The sequence below is a fragment of the Macaca nemestrina genome, chromosome 6, assembly GCF_043159975.1.
Source record: "Macaca nemestrina isolate mMacNem1 chromosome 6, mMacNem.hap1, whole genome shotgun sequence".
NCBI lineage: Eukaryota > Metazoa > Chordata > Mammalia > Primates > Cercopithecidae > Macaca > Macaca nemestrina.
This window is the reverse complement of record NC_092130.1, coordinates 34,284,587-34,308,544: the sequence shown is the minus strand read 5'-3', so window position 1 is coordinate 34,308,544 and position 23,958 is coordinate 34,284,587. Positions and strand designations below refer to the sequence as shown.

Genomic DNA, 23,958 nt, shown 5'->3' with positions numbered 1-23,958 from the left:
ATTAGCCAGGTGTGTTGGTGCATGCCTGTAATCCCAGCTACTCAGGAAGCTGAGACAGGAGAATCGCTTGAAGGCGAGATGGTGCCACTGCACTCCAGCCTGGGTGACAGAGCCAAGACTCTGTCTCAGAAAATAAACAAACAAACAAACCAGAAAACTCACCTCTACATCTGCTTTATATGGCTGTACTGAAATAGCAAATTCAGACAAATGATAAAGTCATCAACAGGGACATGTGTAGAGAAAGAAGAACAGTAGAGACAATAGGGGGAAAATCATTTATTTTTATACCATTTCAGTAAAAGCTTAGGAAAAAGCAGTTGTTCTACTCAGAGGTTTGAAAGGAGGGTGTTGGGGAGTAAGGAAGAAGAATTATCTCGCTCTGTCAAACCAGGGTGTCCTTAGTCATTGGGACTGCACAGATTTCATAGACTTGGGAGGTCCTCATCTTGAGTTCGCGGGCCACCTGGCAGATGGAAAAAGGCCAACAGCAGTGCACCGCCAGCCAGTCTTCACACAGCGTGCCCTAGGGCAAGACCAGAGTCTGTTCTGTTGTAGTCACACAGGCTCATTTTTCTTCCCCAGGGACCTGTACAGTATTACCTCCTGGCCCTTCAACCACGACTTCAAAGGTTCACCAACATCCTTAAGCCAATGCCCAGGGACACTAAGTTGTATAAGTGCCAAGCAGCTGAATTGCTAATCAATACCTGCGATTCAGAGCCCTGCCCTTAGGACCTCTGATATGGGCCTTTATAATTGAAACCACTGATTTCTCTATCAACTTCTTGGTTCTTTCTCTTAGGACCTAATATGTATAATTATTTCTTTCTTTGGAGGAGGTAATAAGTGCACTGGCCTAAAATTTCAGTGTAAGAAGGGACAGGAAGTAAAAAATAAGTCCCTCTCTCCAGCTGTCCCCAGCCATCCAGTTGCCTGCCTGGAAGTAATCGTTGTTACCAGTGTCTTGTAACCACTTCCAGATAAATTCTATGTCTACAGAAACATACACATATAAAGTCTTTTTAAATAGTTCCATACTTCTGTGCTTTACTTTTTTTTTTCCACTTAAAAATGTATCAGTCTGGGCCAGGCATGGTGGTTCACACCTGTAATCCCAGCACTTTGGGAGGCCAAAGGGGGCGGATCACTTGAGACTTTGAGAACAGCCTGGCCAACGTGGCAAAACCCCATCTCTACTAAAATAATATGGTATTTTAATTAACTTATACTTCCTGGTAAAGAATAAAATTTTTAAATGTATTTCCTTTCTCAAAGTTTCCCACTAAGGCATGGTATGTTTCAACATCCTCACCCACCCTTTTTTTTATTTGAACAATCACAGGTTTGGAAGGCATCTAGGTTTTCATACAGATTCAGGTTCACTTATACCTTCAGACACACTTACCTGTATTTTATGTCTCTCTCTGGTGCCAATTCTCAGTGCAAAGGTGGACCCAGGTAACAACGGCCAACAAAGACACTCTCCATAATGCCTGGCGATGTCACACTCAAGACACATAGGACAGAATAGACCACAGAAACCTGTCAATAACCACATCCAAAAAAGGCAAGGTTCTCAGGTTTCTTGGAGCAACTTCACATCTCAAAGAATATTTAAAACTTTATGCCACCAGTTTAATGCTGCACTGTCTCCCTACTATCAGACACTGAGAATAAATAACCAATTCCCAAAACTCATTGTATGAAAACTGCCATAACTGAGCCACATCAAAATTGCCTTCTTTTGTTAAACCTGATACAATTCTGTTAGCATTGACTATGGTAATTGTTTTGTTCCTGTTAAGAGAAAAAGCATCAAATAATTTTTTTACAGTTGAATCATAACTATTGCTTCCATTATGTTCATCTACCTAATTTCAATATTTAAAATAAACATGGTATACTCTTGAATAACAGACATCTATTTCTATAAGTGTAATTGAAAGGTCTTTTATAGTACACTGACTCTGCCTCCTGTTCTTATCAGGGCTTTATTCTATTTCTCAGACCAAGTTATTCAAATTTATGTTAGTGTCTTGGAGTCACTGACATCTGCCAGTTTCAATCTGCAAACTATTAGGGGCTTGTTTCCTTGAACATCGACCGGAAACAATTTGTCATTTATTAGTTCACTCATCTTTACTGATATTGTTTTCTACACATTCTGCATGAACCTTCCAACGCAGGGGTTCTATTCTAAATATGTTTTGGGTCACAGACAATTTTGAGAGTACAATGATAGCTATGAACTCAGTCCACAAGGGAAAAGAAAACTACACGCACATAGACATGCAAAATTGTGCATTCAATTTCACGGAGTTCATGGATTCATTGAAAATTATTAACAGACCACAGGTTAAAAACCCCTGATATACAGTTAAGATGTTATGTCATCTAGCATTGTAAAAGATGACAACTCTGATGAATGCAAATAATTAGGACTGTGAAACCTCAAAAATTCCAAGCTAACCATAATCTCTAAAAATTTTTTAAATAAATATTTTATGGAGGCGTAATTTTTATAAAAGAAAATGCACAGGCCATACGTGTTTTGTTGGATGAGCGTCAACAATCACATATACCCAAGTAACCAAACGTGTGGAACATTGCTCTCACCCCAGAGCTCCTGTGTCCCTTTCCAATCAATCCCAACCCTCCCGTTGCCCACTAGAGGCAACCATTGTTCCAATATCTATTCTTATGGATGAGTTTTGCCTCTTCTTGGACTTCACATAAATGAAATCATGTTTGCTTTTGTATCTGACTTCTTTCGTTCAACATCATGTTTTTGATGCATCTATGCTGTTGTGTGAATGTCTCTTTTTTTAGAGTTGAGTCATATTCCATTGTATCAAGATTCCACAAATTGTTTCTCCATTCTCCCATTGATAAACATTTGATTATTTCATTTTTTGCTATTATTAATAAGACTGCTATGAAGACTCATCTGTAAGTGTTTACACAGGCGTATGTTTTTATTTCATTTGGGTGGATTCCTGGAATGGAAATTGCTAGGTTATGGGGTAGATATATGTTTAACTTTACAAGAAATGACAGACAGTTCTCCAAAATATTTGCACCATTTTAGACTCCCATCAGCAATGCATGAGAGTTCTATTTTATTTATTTATTTATTTATTTATTTTGAGGCAGGGTGTCACTCTGTCACCCAGGCTGGGGTGCGGTGGCACGATCATGGCTCACTGCAGCCTCAGCCTCCCAGGCTCAAGCGATCCTCTCATCGTCTCATCCCAGCCTCCTGAGTAATTGGGACTACAGGCATGCACCACCACATCCAGTGTATTAGTCTGTTCTCGCATTGCTATAAAGAAATACCTGAGAATGGGTACTTTACAAAGAAAGGAGGTTTCATTGCCTTACGGTTTCTCAAGCTGTACAGGAAGCATAGCAGCTTCTGCTTCTGGGGAGGCCTCAGGAAACTTACAAACATGGCAGAAGGCTAAGGAGAAGCAGGCATGTCTTACGTGGCCAGGGAAAGAGGAAGAGAGCAAAGGCAGAGGTGCTACACACTTTTAAACAACCAGATCTCATAAGAACATACTCACTATACGGTACCAATGGGGGACGGATCCAACTGTGATTGGATCACAGGGGCAGCTTCTAATGGTTTGGCACCATCCCCCCTTGGTACCATGTAGTAATCTCAGGCCCCATCTCCAACATGGGGGATGACAATCCTATGAGATTTGGTGGGGACACAGATCCAAACCATATCACCTGGCTAACCTTTTTTCTTATTTTTTGTAGAGATGGTGGCTCCGTATGTTGCCTGAACTCCTGGGCTCAAGCAATCCTCCCATTTTGGCTTCCCAAAGTACTGGGATTACAAGCATGAACCACCACTCCTGGCCAAGAGTTCTAATTGCTCCACATCCTCACCAACATTTGCTATTGTCAGTCATTTTTATTTTAGCTACTCTAGTGAGTGTGAAGTAGTCACCATTGTCTTTTAGTGCACCAGACGCAAAGGCTCACATACCATGACACCAGCACACTGAAGAGCTTCCTGACAATGGCCTGCCTCTGGCTACCCCTTGTTCTCCCACAGTGAGCACTTCAAAGTCCCACTCCCAAATTCAGTGACAAAGAGGCAAAAAGCTAGGAATTCTGTATCGTAGACTCTCCAAGCCTCCAGGACTCTGAACTTCAACTTCGAATAGTGGATGAAGTAGCACAAGCATACAAAGGGCATGAGGGATGGGGGCAGGGAAGAAAGCAGCCTGCCTTTAAAGATCAGAACGTCTATTTCATCTATTTGGGCGTCTCAAGAGAGTCACTAAATCATCCACTGTAGACATCTCTTGGCCCAAAGCAAACTCTGAATTCAGTCTCAAATAAGACTGGGATACTTCACCCTACATTTAAAAAGTAATCTCAGGTAGATCAGCAGGTCCCACCCAGCCTGGATACTTGTATGAACAGCTTAGAGGACAGCAAATGGTCCAGTAAATTTACTGAGAGTACAGAGTACTCACACTGTATGTAACCTTGAATTAGGGGATTTTGAAATCAATGGCACATAAAAATCAATTGACTCTCACTTTATGTGTGGATTACAAAATAGTGTCAATCCCTGTAAATAAAAAAAATTAATCAAAACATGCTTAATTGTAAAGCTGGCAAACTAAGTGACTAATAAATAGTGTTTACACGATTGCCTCAGCTGCACCACTTTAACTGGCAAAGAGAAGTGCCCACCATTCTCAGTAAGTATTTTGTACAGAAATTGTTTAAGTGCATTTGAACTCTTGCACCATATTTTTATGACTCATATGCTTTTTTTAAAAAAACATGCTTTTGTTTTTAGTTTTAATCTTTTTTGTCATATAATCATGTTATCTAAGTGTTCATTAGGGGGTAGTACTAGATGCTGAAAGAAACATACCTCAAATTCAATTACTGTACTTTGAAGCAGAAATGAGGTGTGATTTTAAAAAAACACTATGAAGGACAAATTTTTATTATATAATAGCTAATATTTATACAGAGTTCACTATGTACCAAGCCCTGTTAAAATCACTCTTCACATATTAACTCATTTAATCTTTGCAACAATCCTACAGGTACTCTTCTTATCCCCATTTTACAGATGAGGATACTGAGGCCCAGAAGATTTAAGTAATTTGTCCAAATTCACACAATTTGAAAGGCAGAGGTGAGATTTAACTCAGGTAGTCTGGTTCCAAAGTCTGAACTACTATACATATTGCCTTATGTTCTCATGTTTTATGTATGTATCTATTATGCCACAGTGGTTGTGGATTGGTGTGCTAGACAGTATCCTATCACTACTTTACATTTATTCCTGTAGGGTAGTCTTAAGTCAGGCAACTTCTTTTTTTTTTGAGATGAAGTCTTCCTCTGTCGTCCAGGCTGGAGTTCAATGGCACAATCTCGGCTCACTGCAACTTCCACCTCCTGGGTTCAAGCAATTCTCCTGCCACAGTCTCCCAAGTAGCTGGGAATACAGGTGCCCGCCACCATGCCCGGCTAATTTTTTATGTTTAGTAGAGACAGGGTTTCGCCACGTTGGCCAGGCTGGTCTCAAACTCCCGACCTCAGGTGATCCGCCCACTTCAGCCTCCTGAAGTGCCGGGATTACAGGCTGAGCCACAGCGCCTGGCCTCAACTTCTTTAAGAAAGATCCTTTCATCAAGTGTTGCTACTCTGTACTGTGAGGAATGCAGTGGGATATGGACACACTGCCAGGTCACACCCCAAGAAGGGATGCACAAAATCAGGATGACGGGATCCTTTGTTCTAAAGACTCTCTAGGAAAAGACTTTGCAACACATATCACAGGCCAAGGATAAGTATCTAGAATATATAAAGAACTCTTGGCCAGACGCAGTGGTTCATGCCTGTAATTCCAACACTTTGAGAGGCCGAGGTGGGTGGATCATTTGAGGTCAGGAGTTCGAGACCAGCCTGGCCAACATGGTGAAACCCCATCCCTACGAAAAATACAAAAATTAGCCAGGCAGTAGTGGCGTGCGCCTGTAATCCCAGCTACTCGGGAGGCTGAGGCAGAAGACTCCCTTGAGCTTGAGAGGTGGAGGTTGCCATGAGCCGAGATCGGGCCACTGCACTCCAGTCTGGGCAAGAGAATGAGACCCTGTCTCAAAAAAGAAAAAAAAAAAAACCTACTTCTGCACATCACCATATAGAAGATTAAACAAAAGAAGAAAATGGGCATAGGACATGGGCAGGTAACTCACTGAAAAGCAAATACAAATGGCCAATAATGAAGGCAAAAGGTTGCTCAATGTCATTGAAAATGAATACTAAGACATCCAGAAACCACTTATTATCCATGATAATGCCAATTTTAAAAAATTTGTCAGGCCAGGGGCAGTAATTCACGCCTGTAATCCCAGCACTTTGGGTGGCCAAGGAGGGCAGATCACCTGAGGTCAGGAGTTCAAGACCAGCCTGCCCAACATGGCAAAACCCTGTCTCTACTAAAAATACAAAAAATTAGCCGGGCGTGGTGGCAGGTGCCTGTAATCCCAGCTACTCAGGAGGCTGATGCAGGAGAATTGCTTGAACCCAGGGGCGGAGGTTGCAGTGAGCCGAGATCGCACCACTGCACTCCAGCCTGAGCGACAAGAACAAAACTCTGTCTCAAAAAAGAAAAAAATTGTTAATATGATATATTGTGGGGAGTCATGAAGAAATAGGTACTCCACACACAGATGGAAGTAGAAATTAGCACAGTCACTTTGGAAGGCATTTTTGCTGAATCTATGAAAATGTTACATCCTCTAGGACCCAGTGATTCCACTTATCAGTGTCCACCCTGGACCAATGCTTATACATGCTCACAAAGAGGCAGGTACAACAGGTACAAGAAAAGTCACTGCAGCATTACTTGTAACTTTAAATTTAAAACAACATGAATGTATATTAATAGACTGAAGTACAAATAAACTATAACGGTACAACAATACATACTGTGGAATACAAAAGATCAATTAAGAACCAACAGAGTGCCGGGCACGGTGGCTCACGCCTGTAATCCCAGCACTTTGGGAGGCCAAGGTGGGCGGATCACGAGGTCAGGAGATTGAGACCATCCTGGCTAACACGGTGAAACCCCATCTCTACTGAAGATGCAAAAAAATAGCCGGGCGTGGTGGTGGGCGCCTGTAGTCCCAGCTACTTGGGAGGCTGAGGCAGGAGAATGGCGTGAACCCGGGAGGCAGCATTTGCAGTGAGCCGGGATTGTGCCACTGCACTCCAGCCTGGGCAACTGGAAAAAAAAAAAAAGAACCAACAGAGTTAAATCTCTAAGACAAATTTTGAGTTTAAAAAAATCAAACTGCATAATGATATGCACAGCAGAATACATAATACCATTTACATTATAAATATAGAGAAATATAGAGAAAAAGATCAGGAAGGAAACTCTCTAAGATTTCAACACTTTGGGAGGCCAAGGCAGGAGGATCACTTGAGGCCAGGAGTTTGAGACCAGCCTGGGAAACATAACAAGACTCCATCTCTACAAAAAAAAAAAAAAAATTAAAAATTAAAAATTAGCCAGGCATAGTGGCACACACCTGTAGTCCTAGTCACTCTAGAGGTTGAGGCAAGAGGATCACTTGAACCTAGGAGTCCGAGGTTATAATGAGCTGTAATTATGCCACTGTACTCCAGCCTGGGCAACAAGCAACACCCTACCTCTATAAATAAATAAATAAAATTAAAAGAAGGGACATGCTTCCCTTTTCTGTAATGTTTCGTTTTTTGCAAGGTAAATGTATTCATTTGTTACTAGTAAAAAAGAAAAAAATTGTTTTTGTCTTTTTTTTTTAAGGAGCTCAGGTTCAAAAGGGGTAAATTTAGCTTCTTCCTCTTACACCTAAAGGCCTGGTGGTTATGTAAGCACCCGCAGTATAAATGATCCAGGCCTGTTCTCTGAGATGGGCTCCACCCACATGTGTGGAATATTGCTCATTATTCATCCTTCTAACTCATAGGAAAGTGAAGAGAAAGAAAAGAAACCTACACAAAACCAGAGTGTGGAGCCCCAGAGAGTAGAAGTGGGAAAGGTGGGTGGAAATTTCAGCGAGGCACATTTCAGATCAATTATTGCAAAAGAGGCAGAACTTTCTAACAATGAGATGCTCAGAAAAGAAATGGGTCATATTCATACATTGCTGGTGGGAGTGTAAATTAGTACAACTTCCAAATGGAAAGTCATTTGGCAACATCTATCAACATTTAAAATAGCACATACTAGGCCAGGCGCGGTGGCTCAAGCCTGTAATACCAGCACTTTGGGAGGCCGAGACGGGCGGATCACGAGGTCAGGAGATCGAGACCAGCCTGGCTAACACGGTGAAACCCCGTCTCTACTAAAAAATACAAAAAACTAGCCGGGCGTGGTGGCAGGCGCCTATAGTCCCAGCTACTCGGGAGGCTGAGGCAGGAGAATGGCGTAAACCCGGGAGGCGGAGCTTGCAGTGAGCTGAGATCCGGCCACTGCACTCCAGCCTGGGCGACAGAGCGAGACTCCATCTCAAAAAAAAAAAAAAAAAAAAAAAGCACATACTGTTTGACCAGCAGGTTTACTCTTTAGTGCTTATCCAACAGACATACTCACACACATGCAAAATGACATCCGTGCAGTGATAGTCATCTAGCATTGGTTTGAATGGCAAAGTCTGGAAACCACATAAAGGTCCATCAATGGAGATTTTCAGATAAATAAGCTATGGTACATTCATACAATGGAATCTCTGCAGGTTTTTTTTTTTTTTTTTCCAGACAGAATCTCGCTCTGTCACCCAGGCTGGAGTGCAGTGGCACAATCTCAGCTCACTGCAACCTCTGCCTCCTGGGTTCAAGCAATTCTCCTGCCTCAGCCTCCCAGGTAGCTGGGATTACAGAAGCCCGCCACAAATCCTGGCTAATTTTTGTATTTTTAGTAGAGACAGGGTTTCACCATATTGGCCAGGTTGGTCTCAAACTCCTGACCTTGTGATCTGCCTGCCTCGGCCTCCCAAAGTGCTGGGATTACAGCACTTGGCCGAGTCACAGCGCCTAGCCGAATCTTTGCTGAATTTTAAGAAATTAGCTCCGGATATGTTGATATGGTCTGATCACCTAGATATGTTTTTTTTCTTTTATACTTCTTTCAGAAGAATGTGATGTGAGATATATTATTAAATTAAAATAAGCCAAAGGTGCTAGACAGTATGTGTTTACAGTGCTACCACTTGTATAAATTATACACACACACACACAAGCAAAACATCTAGAAGGACAGATACCAAAATACTAACAATATTTATCTCCAAGAGCTGGGATTACAGGATGCTGTTTATTTCCTTTATAGTTTTTTGCATTTTTCTTTTTTATAATGATTATATAATACTTTTATAATTAAACATCTATTTTAACTTTTTAGATTTTTATATCTGTATAAGTATATAGACTATATCTGGACTCAAGTAAAGGTATTTGACTCTGGAGAGAAAAACCAGGTGGATAGAGCGCAAGGATGGAGTACTACTTGCTTTTCATATACGAAAAAGGTAGGTACTTTTGAATTCTGCATTATGTGCATGGCAGTCTATTCAAAATAATTTTTTAAAGTGGTGAACTGGGTCCAAAGAAAATGAGCCCTCCTGCCTGGAAGTGCTCAGAAAGTCAAGGCTGTCGGGTCTTGGCATGTTGCAGAGGGGATTTAGGCAAACAGATGGGGGACCAGACAAGCTGACTCGCAAGATCCCTTCTAACTCTGAGGCTCTATGAGTTTTTCAATTAAATACGACAAAGAAGCAAGTGAGAATACAAGTTAAAATTCATTTACGTGTTACTCAGCAAATATGTTTAAGTGTCTCCTGTGGTCTAAGTGCTCTGCTGGGCATCAGAGCATTGAACAAGAAAACTGTGGTCCCTGCTTTCAGGGAGTCTACAGGTTACGTGAGATGCAGTGTGAGGACACAAATCCCAGTCCAACGTCTTCTCATGACTCCTTCCTTTTCCAGAAAACCAGGGAAAATTCTGGTTTGCTTTCTTCTTCCCACCTTGGGTATCTGATAATTCCTACTACACATCAGTCTCTTTACTGCCTGGTGCTTACAATGCTCGCTACAGGGAAGCTGTTTGAGTGGCTGATTCTTTCCTATCCTTCAGGTAACAGCTTAAGTCAGCTCCTCAGAGAGGCTGTCCTTTACCCCATTCTCCTGTCATTGCCTTTCATAACACTCTGTTAAATTTCTTCATGGCATTTCTCACAACTGCAATTGTTTTGTTTACAGATTTTTGCTGTTGTTGTTTTGTTTGTTTTGTTTTGAGACAGTTTCGCTCTGTCGCTCAGGCTGGAGTGCAGTCACACAATCTTAGCTCACTGCAACCTCTGCCTCCCGGGTTCAAGAGATTCTCCTGCCTCAGCCTCCCATGTAGCTAGGATTACAGGCATGTACCACCACGCCCAGCTAATTTTGTATTTTTAGTAGAGATGGGGTTTCACCATGTTGGCTATGGTTGGTTTTGAACTCCTGACCTCAGGTAATCTGCCCGCGTTGGCCTCCCAAAGTGCTGGGATTATAGGTGGGAAGCCACCGTGCCCGGCCTATAGATTTGTTTATTATCCATCTCCTCTAAGACACTGTCTCTGACCTATTCACTAATATGTCTGTATCACCCACCTTGCGCCTATACATGGGAAGAAACTCAGTAAACATGGTTGAAACATGAGCTGAATTAGGAGTTGATTACACCTTCCGCATAAACCTTCTCTGAGGCCACATCACAAACATTCCCAAAGCTGGACTGCCCAGTCTTTTACTCACAATGCCACTTAGCAGCCACTTATTTCACTTCAGTTTAATCTTCACATCTGAGCTCTCAGCTACCCTATCTTCAAAGGACACAGAGACACCCATTTGCTAATCCCAGTGCAGTGTGAATTCAGATGAAAACACAGAGGTGGGAAGAAGGAGGCACTTAAAATACGTAATTACAATAAAATGAAGAAGCAAAATGTCAAAAAGAAATGGAAATCACTGCTGTTCATAATGTACCCTTTGCTTAATGGATGACAAATTGTAGCAATAATTCTCAGCAATTGAAGGAAAAATGTCCCAGGATGGGAATCTGGCATGGAACAGTCATGAGAAGATCTCCCTTTGTTCCCAAGTCTGTCAAAACGATGTACACAGTGATTTACTCGAAATAAAACTTTGTGGACAAAACAATCCCCAGTTAAAAGTCTTTCTGAATAAGGAGGGGAAGAAATCAAAGACTTGTAGCACTCACACTCCAGCAGCATCCTCAGAATTACAGTGCAGATAATGAGTGTACACAGTAATATATTACCTTTAGGTTTTCTTCTAAGACAATTAACTTTAAAACACTACGAGCAGTCACAACATGGAAGCACAACTAGGGAACAAAAATTACGACACAACATTGGAAATCACCTTGAACCCTATCCATGGCCTTTCCTTCGTGCCAATTGTAAAGAATATTGTATTTCTCCACATATCCTTTCTTCTCCCCTTCTCACTAGAATGGGCTCTCAAGTGGACAACCAGGGAATCCTCAGGAAGTGTGGTTGGTGTTCCTGAGCGTTGATGCGGGTTGAGAGCAGAGGTGAACAGTGAAGCAATGCTTGAGGCAAACAGTATGGCTGAGAAGTGAGAACTCCTTGACCAGCTTTTCTAGGTGCTCTTAGAATTATGTAGAAATCATTCTGCAGCATCTTATAGAAACCTTCTGACTCATCCACTCTTTGCTCTCAACATGCTGAAGGATAATTTTTTTAAATAACAGTAATATTAATAGCTAAGATTTACTAAGGGCATTGTAATGATATTTTTTTGAATTTTCCTGGTAGCTGCACCCCAATAGTAAATTTAGGAAATTATCCCTTCCTTATTGTGAACCATTTGGTAGGACTATCATTCAGAGAACCCTGGCCTGGTCAAGAAGTAGGCACATGATCCAAGCTGAGCAAATTGAGCTGCTTCCACTGAAACATCAATTCTCAGATGGGGATGACACAAAGATAAAAACATTTAAAGCTGATCGGACTGTCAGCTAGCACCTGATAACAATGCGTCTTGTCCCTTTCTGGGCTTGGCTTTTAGCTGGCTCATTGATTCTATGAGCTATCCTATGGCCTTCTAATGAAATTCGATGTTGGCTTATATGTTCGTTTCCTAGGGCTGCCGTAGCAAAATACCACAAACTGGTTGGCTTAAAACAACAGGAATTATTCTCTCATGGGAGAATTCTGGAGGTTAGAGGTGTGAAACCAAAGTGTTGGCAGAGTTCGCTCCTTTTGGGGTGTCCGAGGGAAAATCTGTTCCCTGTCTCTTTCCTGGCTTCTGGGGGTTGCTGGCAATTGCTGGAGCTCTTTGGCTTGCAGATGTGTCACTCCAGTCTCTGCCTCTGTCTTCACATGGCCTTCTCCTTTGTGTGTCTGTGTCCAAATCTCTCTCTTCTTATAAATAAGGATTGACTTTAATTCAACTACATTGTAAACACTCTATTTCCAAATAAAGTCACATTCAGAGGTTCCAAGTGAACATGGATTTCAAGGTGACACTACTCAACCTAGTACAGCTTGCAACCCTAAATCCCTAACTGATCCAGTTACGCCTCAAACCAGTGTTAAGAGTGGGTTCTACACATGATCTGTTTTCATCTTTACAGTAACCCTTGAGCTAGGCACCTTTATTATCTTCATTTTAGAGGTGGAAAAATGAAGACCCAAAGGACTTGTTCAAAGTTACATGGCCAGTAAGAGCCAGAGTTAGGATTCAAGGTGTATATACGATATGAAGCTGTTCTCCTAACCACTACACCATAGTCCAGGCTTTGCCCTAGTTACAAGTGCACTGAAGTTCCCCCAACCGCCAACCATAATCTATGAAAGAAAATGGTCCACTTATTACTCTGGGACCAGATCTGCACCTTTGTGCATGGCTACTCTATGCTCTCTGTACCTTAGTACTGGGTGACTACCAAAGTCATGAAAAGAGCAGAGAATCAGGAAGAATTCTGAGAGAACCAGAGAACAGCTTCCATAATTGTCTGGTCAGAAATCCTATGGGTAGCAGTGACAGGAAGAGACTTGCCAAGCTGTGGGTCACAGGGAAGATTCAGCTGAATGAGTACTTACTCAGAGTTCTCTGGCTGGTATGTCCTGTGAGGCTTTAGTACAAATTCAGATCTTCCCAGAAGGCTGCTATATCCTTCAAAAATATTTTACCCAGGGTCTGTTGGATTTTGAACTTAAGAGACTGACCCTCAGCCATCACACACACCCTCCCTCCTCCCAGAGAGAAGCTGTGATCCAATTGCTCCCTAGGGCAAGACCATCAGGTCCTGGAAGGGGATCCTGACATGTGGTACCAAAGATGGGTCAGAATGTCCTAAGGTAAAAATAGAATTGATGAGCTTTGAACTCTAAGCCCGGGGGGACTCATGTAGCCAAAGGACAGTGTTATTTGCCCCTCTTTAGAGCTGAAAAGTGTCTAACCAGTGTCTGAAAGGATTTCAGTCAAGGAAGGGAGTTTCTTTTTGTGATTGTTCTTGTTGATATGAGTACTACGTATTCTTCCAAGACAACTGAAAAAAGAAAAGCAAAAAGGAAATAAACATTATCCATTAACCTACCATCTGGAGACATCTGCTATAAATATTTGTATTTGTATTCTTCCAGACATTTAAAAAATGTTTTCCTCTCTCCAAAAAAAATGGCATCTACTGTGCACAGGTTTGCAATGTGTTTCTTTAACTTAAAAATGTATCCAAATCATCTTTTCATCTCATTAAATATTATTCTACAATATGACTTTTCGTGGCTGTATAATAATTCATTGTGTGGATTCCTCTTGTCGGACATTTAAGTTGTTCCAGGTTTCTGCTGTAATAACTAATGCTGCAAAATTTAATGTTCCTGCTAAATCTTTGCACATGATTTATTTCCTTAGACTCCTAAAAATGTAATTACTGGGTCAAAAGCTGTGCAACAGCTGAAGTTCTTTCTATATGGATTGCTAAACCATCCCCCAGAAGAGTTGTAGCAATTTACACTCCCACCAGCACTGGATAAGAAAGCTCATTTTATGCACTTTGCCAACAGTGGAGTCTGTCATTTAGAAATCTTTGAAGGCACCACTTATTCTATAAAAGCATCCATATCTCTGAAAAGCAAGATTTTTCCAGACAAGGAGTACATTTGAGTCACTGAACGATTAGTCCAGTTATTCTGAAACCATTTAATTTCTTTCCTTGTGCCTGCTGTAGCTTTTCCACTCACTGATGTCTTGGAAAAGAAAATAGTAAGGAGGAACTTAAATGAGGAGGAAAAACGTACAAATTCTCCTATCTCTGCAGACACTGAAGAGACCGGTGCTCCAGCCCCCGCCAGTCTGGACAATTGCTGTGATTGTCGTCCTGCCACTGGCTCCCTGAACAGGCTGCTTCACCACAGCACTGGCTGGTACACGGGCCCTGGAGAGTCAAGGATGATGATTAACTTGGAAACAAAGGTGTTTCAGAACAATAACCATTAAGCCAAGTCAGAACCATAAAGAAGAGATAGGGACCCAATGATGCCAAGAGGCTCATAATTCATAGCCCAGATAGACCCTGCCATCTCCCTCCCTTCTCCTCCTCCATCATACCTTCTCTTCTGGCTTTTTGCCTCATCTCTATTAATAGAATTATTGTTCTAAATCCTGACATGCAAATTCAAGCTCAATGTCCAGTCTACTTCCTCAGTGTTTCAAATAGTTAAATTCACAAATGTGGAATCGAGGCCTCAGTTCAAATCCCAGCATTCCTGGAGGCTTGACCTTGGTTAAGCAACTTTACCTCTCTGCTTTCCATTGATTCTGATGAAAAAACTACCTCATGAGATTATTGTGTCTATTGAAGGACATCTGATTCATTTACTGTGCCCAGGGGATGTGTGACAAAGTAACTCTGAGTGAGCTGCATCTCAAGGATTTTTAACCTTTCCTGAAGGGATACTGAGAAGGAACTGAACTGAATGGGCAGACTGAAACCTGGACTAGGCTGTTGAAGTTGACATGGGTATCATTTAAGTGAATAACCCAGACTTCAGAATATGTCTTGAGAACAAATTACTGTATGATTGACCTAGTGGTACCACAAAGTATACTTTGGGTTGATTTTCCCAGAAAGGAATGAATATTCCTATTGTCAATCATTCTGAATTAGAAAATGAAAACCTGGTGGCTGGGCTTCAAAAGTGAGGTAAGGAAAAACTTCTCTTTCTGGGGCTGAAAATCAGTTTTGCCTGAACTTCAACCAAGGGCATGTCTGGAGTGATTTCCATAGTGAAGGGTAAATTGCACCTGGCCTCATAGAAGGGGTGGGTCAAGAGTGGGGTAGAAGGGCCCTAGAATGTCTGAGCCTGTGCAGTGTGGTAATTATTCTGCTTTGTGCTTCTCTTTCGGCAAACCTCATTAAGAGTTTGCACCTGATTTCTGATGTACTAAGAAGAATTAAAGAAAGAGACTGCCTCATAGTTGAGACAAAATAAGAGATAGCAGCATTTCTTCCTATAACAGTTGTTGCAGTAGGGTGCGATGGCTTATGCCTGTAATTCCAGCACTTTGGTAGCCAGAGGCGGGCGGATCACAAGGTCAGAAGTTCAAGACCACCTGGCCAACATGGTGAAACCCCATCTCTACCAAAAATACAAAAATTAGCCGGGCATGGTGGTGTGCACTTGAAATCCCAGCTACTCAGGAGGCTGAGGCAGGAGAATTTCGTGAACCCAGGAAGCGGAGGTTGCAGTGAGCTGAGATCGTGCCACTGCACCCCAGCCTGGGCGACAGAGCAAGACTCCGTCTCAAAAAAAAAAAAAAACAGTTGTTGCAGTAATAGTCACCAAAGTTCAGCACCTGGCACACATGGCCTGGAGGCCAAAGCAGAATTCAAGCTCAATGTCCAGTCTACTTCCTCAGTGTTTCAAATAGTTAAATTCACAAATGTGGAATCGAGGCCTCAGTTCAAATCCCAGCATTCCTGGAGGCTTGACCTTGGTTAAGCAACTTTACCTCTCTGCTTTCCATTGATTCTGATGAAAAAACTACCTCATGAGATTATTGTGTCTATTGAAGGACATCATTTACTGTGCCCAGGGGATGTGTGACAAAGTAACTCTGAGTGAGCTGCATCTCAAGGATTTTTAACCTTTCCTGAAGGGATACTGAGAAGGAACTGAACTGAATGGGCAGTTCCTAACTACCCTTAAGACAACATTCTGGAGGCATCTTGGAAACAGCTGTGGAGCCCATTACCTCAGATTTCTGGCAATACAGCCAATGGAATTTCATGGTATTATAGTATAAGTTACACTGTGGATCTTATTAAGATCCACATCTCTTTTTCATCCCATCAATACTGATCATGTCCACACCTTCCCAAAGATGACAGCACATTAGCTTGTTAAAAAAAAGAAATTCCCAAGCCTTCCCTCAGACCAACTGCACAGATTTCCAAGAATTAGGTACAGAAATCAATATAAAACAAGGCTTTCAGGTAATTTTTAAGCATTCATGCCATTCTGAAACCTGATACCAGTAGATTTGGACACTAGTAATGGTGACTGCAGTGGTCTCCCACTAGCTAGGTGGTGATGTCAATGCAAGAGAGATGGCAAAAAGTAAAAAAAAAAAAAAGAATAAGAGAATACGACGTAGGGATGTTTGGAACATATTCAGTCTAAATGTCAGTGAGAATCAAGACAATACTTAACAAAGGCCTGGAAATGATGTACCAGAGCTTGGAAGAGAGGTTAGGTTGGAAGTGACCTGTCTAGAAGTGTGAAGTGGAACTATGAAATACCCCCAGCCCTTTTATCCATTAGGCATTGTAGACAGTTCTCATGGTCTGACGAGCTTTTCAAGAAACTACTGTGGAAAAAAAAAATAGCTTCAAAATATAAAAACTGCAAATAAATTAATGCTCAATTAAACACAAAAACCTAGCATTATGTCAATTTTATTAATTGCCAAATTTCGAATATACAAATATTTAACATTTTGAAAACAATTTATAACTTCTCATTTCGCAAAAATTCCCAAATATGAATGGTTGCAAAGAAGCAGCAACTAGTCATAAATAAATGAGTTATTCATAGTCAAACAATCTCAAAAACAAAATTATAAAAATTCTTTCAAGTATTGTACAGAAAAAAATATATATATGTGGATATAACAAATGTATGAGTACATTTTAATATGTTTGTTATGATGTAAGTTAGGGCCCATTTCTGCAGACTGCATTGCATTCCCCAAAATGCATGTATGTTGAAGTTCTAGCCCCCAATGTGAATGTATTTGGAAACACGGCACTTAGGAAGTAATGAAAGTTAAGGGAAGCTGTAGGGGTGAGATCCTGATTCAGTAAGTTTGGTGGCCTTAGGCCAGGCACAGTGGCTCACGCCTATAATCCCAGCACTTTGGGAGGCTAAGGCAGGTGGATTGCTTGAGCTCAGGAGCTCAAGACCAGCCTGAGCAACATGGTGAAACCCTATCTCTACTAAAAATACAAAAAGTTAGCCAGGCATGGTGGCATGCACCTGTGGTCCCAGCTACTTGGGAGGCTGAGGTAGGAGGATTTCTTGACCCTGAGAGGAAGAGGGTGCAATGAGCCGAGATTGCACCACTGCATTCCAGTCTAAGCAACAGAGCAAGACCCGGTCTCAAAAAAAAAAAAAGAAAAAAAAAAAAGTGGCCTTAAGAGAGATTGCTGTCTCTTTACATGCATGTACAGAGGAAAGGCCACATCAGCACACTGCAAACCAGGAAGAAAGTCCTCACCAGAGTTCAGTTGTGCTGGCACTCTAATCTCAGACTTCCATTCTCCAGAACTGTGAGAAAATTATTTCTTTTGTTTAAGCCACACAGCCTATGGTATTTTGCTACCTCAACCGAAATAGACTAAGACATCTATGCTGATTTGAATTGGCCCTGAAGAAACTACTTTTATATGTCTTATTTCTTCTCCCTCCATATGGCTCCCTGAGGTTGGGGGCATATGCTGTTCCTCCCTGTATACCCAGTATCCCGCACACTACCCTGAAACCTCATGGGTACATGGTAAGTATTTGTTGAATTGGACCAAATAGATTCGCTTGTCTCTTCTGTTATATTTGAGTCCTCCTCAAGGCTAGCTACAAATTTATGTGAACTTTACTGTGTTTCATTCTCTAGTAAAGCCACAGGTCTTGGGCATGAATTGATGAAATACAAGCAGAGCGTAGCCTAAAATTTAGCTTTCTGCATGCCTCCACACAAAGGCATTTACCTTTCAATGTGATGGCCACAAGTTGGTGCTTCCATCATTGGGCTAAGAGCTTCAATCATCTTTTAGTAGAGGGATTTCTTAGGGCTAAATGCATGGATTAGGAATGAACCATTTATAGCTTGCAGCCTTAGAATAGAATTTTTGCTTCTAACTCAGTATTATATGTGTGACACCATTTATTATAGCAAGGAAGACTGTGTTCTATCCATTCCAAATCAAATAACTAAGAGGATAGCTTTTCCTTAGTGGAAAAAAAAAATGGTTTTTTTTCTGTGTTTACCTTTTGTGTGTGTGTGTGTGTGTGTGTGTGTGTGTGTGTGTGTGTGTTCTTTCTGAAACAGGGTCTTGCTCTGTCACCCAGGCTGGAGTTCAGTGGCATGATTATGGCTCTCTGCAACCTCGAACTCCTGGGCTCAAGAGATCTTCCTGCCTCAGCCTCTCAACTAGCTGGGACCACAGGCACATGCCACCATCCCCAGCTAATTTTTTTAATGTTTTGTAGAGATGAGGGTCTTGCTTTATTGTCTAGGCTGTTTGTCTAATTTTGAACTCAAGGATAAATATATTATTTATTTCCTTAATACCAAGTCTTCGGTTATTTTTATATTAAAATGTTTGAATTGACATACATTGGCTAAGACATTTCAGTTCAAAATGATTGCTCACGTGTTGTAATTAAAATAACAACCATAGCTACCTTTCACTGAGTATCTTCCATATACCAGGAACTCAGTAGTTCATTAAGAACTGAAAGATTATTCAGGGGCTGCTACAGGTATCAGACTCAAGTAGTTTTTGTAGCTTCCTAGACAGATTTTCTATATTCTACACTCAGGGAATCTTATGCTACCATGAAGAACAGGAATGAGTATGCAAACAGTGGATGAAGCTTCTGGCCACAAAGCTCTGCTAAACCAGAGAAGATGCTCATTTACCTATCAAATTTCACAAGTTCTTCATCTAGTAGAAAGAGCAAAGATTTTAATTTCAGACACAAAAAAGTTCAAATAGTTACATTCTGGTTGTTTGATCTTAGAAAACACAACTGTCACAACCCTCAGCTCTGGTCTCCTCCTCCATAAAATTTGATTTAAAATATCCTAGCTCCTCAGTTGCCAGAGTATTAGACAAGATCATGTACCTGACACGTAGTAGGCATGAAGTTGATGGCCACTGTTATTATTCTAACTTCAGGATCTTGTGTATGCTCTAGGGCACTCTGTATACTTTTCTCAGAAACAAAGGAAGGAGAAAGGAAAGCTGGACCAGGTTTTCAGTTGTCATATGTGCTACCCAAATGCCTTAAGATTCAGAGTGATGGCCAGGCATGGTGGTGCACACCTAAAATCCCAGCTACAAGGGAGACTGAGGTGAGAGGATTGCTTAAACCCACGAGCAAGATCCATCTCTTTTTTCTTTTTCTGAGACAGTGTTTCACTCTTTCGCCCAGGCTGGAGTGCCATGGTGCAATCTCGGCTCACGGCAATCTCCACCTCGGGGGTTCAATCGATTCCCCTGCCTCAGCCTCCCTAGTAGCTGGGATTACAGGCATGCACCACCACACCAGCTAATTTTGTATTTTTAGTAAAGACGGGGTTTCACCATGTTGGCCAGGCTGGTCTCAAACTCCTGATCTCAGGTGATCTGCCCACCTCGGCCTCCCAAAGTGCTAAGATTACAGGTTATGAGCCACTGCGCCTGGCCTCAGACCCCATCTCTTAAAAAAAAAAAAAAAATTCAGTCAGGGTAACCAATCATTCCAGTTGGCCCAGGACCAAGGGTTTTCCCAGGATAGGGAACTTTTAGTGCTAAAACCAGTACAGTTCCAGGCAAACCAAGACGGTTGGTGACCCTAACCCTCAGAAGCTGAGGGAGGCTTTAACTCAGGAGGTAGAAGGCTAACTCCTGCTAAAGTTTGATAGATGAGATACATACTTTTCCCCCTTTTTGACTTCACTCAATTCCTCTTCCTCTTCTAGCACAAGCCCTACCACCTCTCCCACATGCCTGGTCCTTCAGCCTTGATGTTTCATGTCACTCTTCCGTAATCACACCTGGAAGTACTGAGAAATCATTTTGCCTTGCACCTAGGCCTCCTTGAATATTTCCAATTCAGCTGAAGCCAAAACCCTTGAGTTTTTATTTCAAACGGGTAGAAATGATTGGCAGTCTCTAAAAATAAAGTTCTGCTTGGTCAGGGTTCCACATTTTAAGTTAAGAATAAATAAATACCATTTCACCCAAGCCAGCCCTTTTCTTGTCACCAGCCAAGAAAGGCCAGAAGGAACAAATCAGGTGCCCTTTTTCAAGTTTACATGGAGAAAAGATATCAACCACTTTCTTCCCAAGCCCAGTTTCCTTTTCCCTGGCTCCTTGTAAGCAGAGGTTGATTTGATAGACCAACTAAAGAGCAAAAGCTAGGGGAAAAATTCATCTTATTCCCTACCTCAAGCTGGAAATAAAATATTGTTCATCTTCAGATGACATACATGACAACAGAGGTGAGTGTATATTGAGTAAGGAAAGATCCTCAGAAGACTTGAAGAAGTTACTTCCAAACCAATTCATAGTGAGAAGTGTTTTCTTGTCACTTGGGCTATCCTTTTTCCCTTCGGCAATAAGCTGGTTTCTAAACTTAGGATTAGTCCAAAGTGAAACATCTCTTGAAAGAATGTTCCCTTAATATTCTGGAACCTGAGGTCATAGCAGTGTAACTGACAGACATCTTTTTTCTTAAAAGACAGGTATACACCTAACTGTGGACACATTCATCTTACTAATCTATAGGGAGATACTGCTGGATTATAGAGTAAGTAGAAAAAGAAAAAGACTTATCTTTGGTGGAAAACTCTTTGTTTTAAGAGATGCCTCTAGTAAACATTTATCTAGCTAAGTGCCACTTGACTGTTCCTTGGAAGATTCCGAAGGCTGCAGATTTCTGCCATGCCATGTGACTGAGAAGCAGCAGGGACCTCCCTTCATCCCCAGAACTGCTGGTCCAATTTAGCAAAATAATGCAAGTCCCACAGCCAACCCAAAAGTGGAGCAAAAAAATGTCTTTCAGGGAAGGTATTGTATTTGAATCCAACTTATGAAAGGTGGTCTCCTCAAGTTTGAGCTATGGTAGATTGCCACAAGCCTCAAAGCCTTTTCAGAACTTCTAGAAATTCTCTGCTCTTCCATTAACTTCATTGGTAATGCCAGGAAAGTGGTGTTTCTTCTTTCCTACCCAGTCCATATGGAATCTAGTAACCAAAGCAGAGCTTGCCTGGTGATGTCCTCACAACACCTCTGAATCATGCTTCTAGAACACGTCTTATGGATGTGTGGACCCTAGAAACATTGGGAAATATCCTAAGACAAAAAATTAGGCAAAATTTCACGTTGAGGAAAGGCATCTGCAATCATAATTCGACATTACATTAGAAAGACATCAGGAGGATACTGCCAATTATACCACATATTCTTTTCATCAGACCCATAGAGAATGGTTGTTTAGGGTTCTGAACTTCAAAGCATTTACTTGAACCAGTTTGTTAGGAAAAGCCTGTAATACCTTCCAAATCAAGATTCCTCACAAAAAACAGTTTCATAACTGCCTTCAATCAAGGGAGACCAGCCTGGGCAACTTTCATTGTCTTCTTAACTGTAAGGATGCACCCTATATTAAGGACAGGTATGTTTTTTCTGCTTACTACTCTATTCCAAGTGCTTACCAAAGTGTCTGGCACATAAAAAGCTCTCAATAATTTGTTGAACAAATGTGCCCTACATGAAAATTCAGGTTTATAAGAATAACAGACATTAAGAGGTGATACTAGCTTTGCAAAAAAAAAAAAAAAAAAAAAAAGATTTACAGTAAGATTCCTTTGAAGAATAAACCACCATTGTACATGTAAGCTATGACTCCATATTTTTACATTTCATTTGCACCCAACTTTTCTAATCAAATGTCTATTGTATGAAGTGACTAATCCACATGCTACACAGCTTTTTCACTTAAAAATAAAATGAAAAGAATTAAAAAGGCATGTGCTTTACAAAAGAATGCCAAATATTTATGAAAAAGAAATAATAGCATTAGAATATCACCATTTTGCAGAGCCCCAACATAACAACTTACCAGGAACTTCAGAAGCATTAAAACCGTTAGATAAAAAAGATTGAGAACTGAATATTCTCAAGGTGCCAAAAAATAACTATTCCACATATTTCTAATTGCAAAATAGAAAATGTACCTTAACTATGAAAAGTTCCAGAAGTACTCAAAATGTATGTTTACATTGGAAAGTTCTGAAAGTGTAAAAAAAAAAAAAAAAAAAGGACCCTTACAATAAAAGCTCTGGGTGTGATTTTAACAAATACGCCTTTACATCAGAAGGTCCTAGAAGTGATCAAAATGTATCTTTAACATTACCCTTCACCCTTCCTCCATGATTGTAGGTTCCTGAGGCCTCCCCAGCCATGCCTCTTGTATAGCCTATGGAGCAGAGTCAATTAAAACTCTTCTTTAAATAAATTACCCAGTCTCAGAGGTAGTTTTTTATAGCAATATAAAAACATACTAGGCCAGACGCAGTGGCTCACACCTGTAATCCCAGCACTTTGGGAGGCTGAGGCGGGCAGATCATCTGAGGTCAGGAGTTTGAGACCAGCCTGGCCAACATGGTGAAACCCTGTCTCTACTTAAAAACACAAAAATTAGCCAGGCGTGGTGGCAGGCACTGTAATCCCAGCTACTCAGGAGGCTGAAGCAAGAGGATTGCTTAAACCTGGGAGGCGGAGGTTGCAGTGAGCCAAGATCATGCAACTGCACTCCAGTGTGGACGACAGAGCAAGACTCTGTCTCAAAAAAAAAAAAAAAAAAAGAAAGAAAGAAAGAAAAGAAAACACACGAATACAAGCTCTATGCACACAGCAGAGGGCCATTACAAACCTTATTGATGCTGTAAATTTTGGGGTGAAGTATTTTCTACCCAAGTGAGGTCCATATAAACTTCTCCTTTCTCTGACCTCCTAATGGCCCTGGTAACACTGGTCTTAGTCAAATACATTCCTGTTTTCCATGCACGAATTCCTTGTCGTCTACATGTACTGCAATGAAGATGGAGGCCAGGGCTCTAATTCAACTCTGCTGCTAATATATAGGATCCTGAGCGAGTCACTTTGACCTGTTTCTTCATGTGGCTTCCTTGCTATTCCTTCAGCACCACCAGCAACATGCCCCCGCATCAAAGAAAAAATATGTGGCTTTTGACCATATATGTGCTAACAAAACTACACATGCATTTACCCTCAGACCCACAAGCCCACTTCTACAAATTTACTCTGAAGATGTACTTCCACAAAAGTGAAATGACATATTCATGAGGTTACTCACTGTATCATTCTATACAAATTCTATAAAATATTAAAAACTTAGAAACAACCTATATGTCCATCCACGGAGACTGGTTGAATAAACTATGGTACACTTTTACAATAGTATTATATGAGCGAGGGAAAGAAGAGGGGCAAAACAGGAAGGAGGGAAGAAAAAAGAGAAAAAAAGATTTTTTCTTTTTAAACAGATAGGGTCTCACTTTGTCACCCAGGCTGGAGTGCAGTAGCACAATCATAGCTCAT

General features: G+C 41.2%; 1 protein-coding gene across 1 annotated transcript; it reads right to left on the bottom strand.

Annotated features, from left to right (window-relative positions):
• Window positions 1–370: 370 nt before the first annotated feature.
• LOC105466925 (PLAC8 like 1) lies at window positions 371–21,897 on the bottom strand. Its single transcript, XM_011716144.3, has 4 exons — window positions 20,780–21,897; window positions 14,366–14,502; window positions 1,409–1,545; window positions 371–526 (listed from the first exon to the last, which is right to left on the bottom strand). Exons 1-4 carry the CDS (start codon window positions 20,899–20,901, stop codon window positions 386–388), a joined length of 537 nt encoding a protein of 178 aa, XP_011714446.2. The 5' UTR covers window positions 20,902–21,897; the 3' UTR covers window positions 371–385.
• Window positions 21,898–23,958: the final 2,061 nt, after the last annotated feature.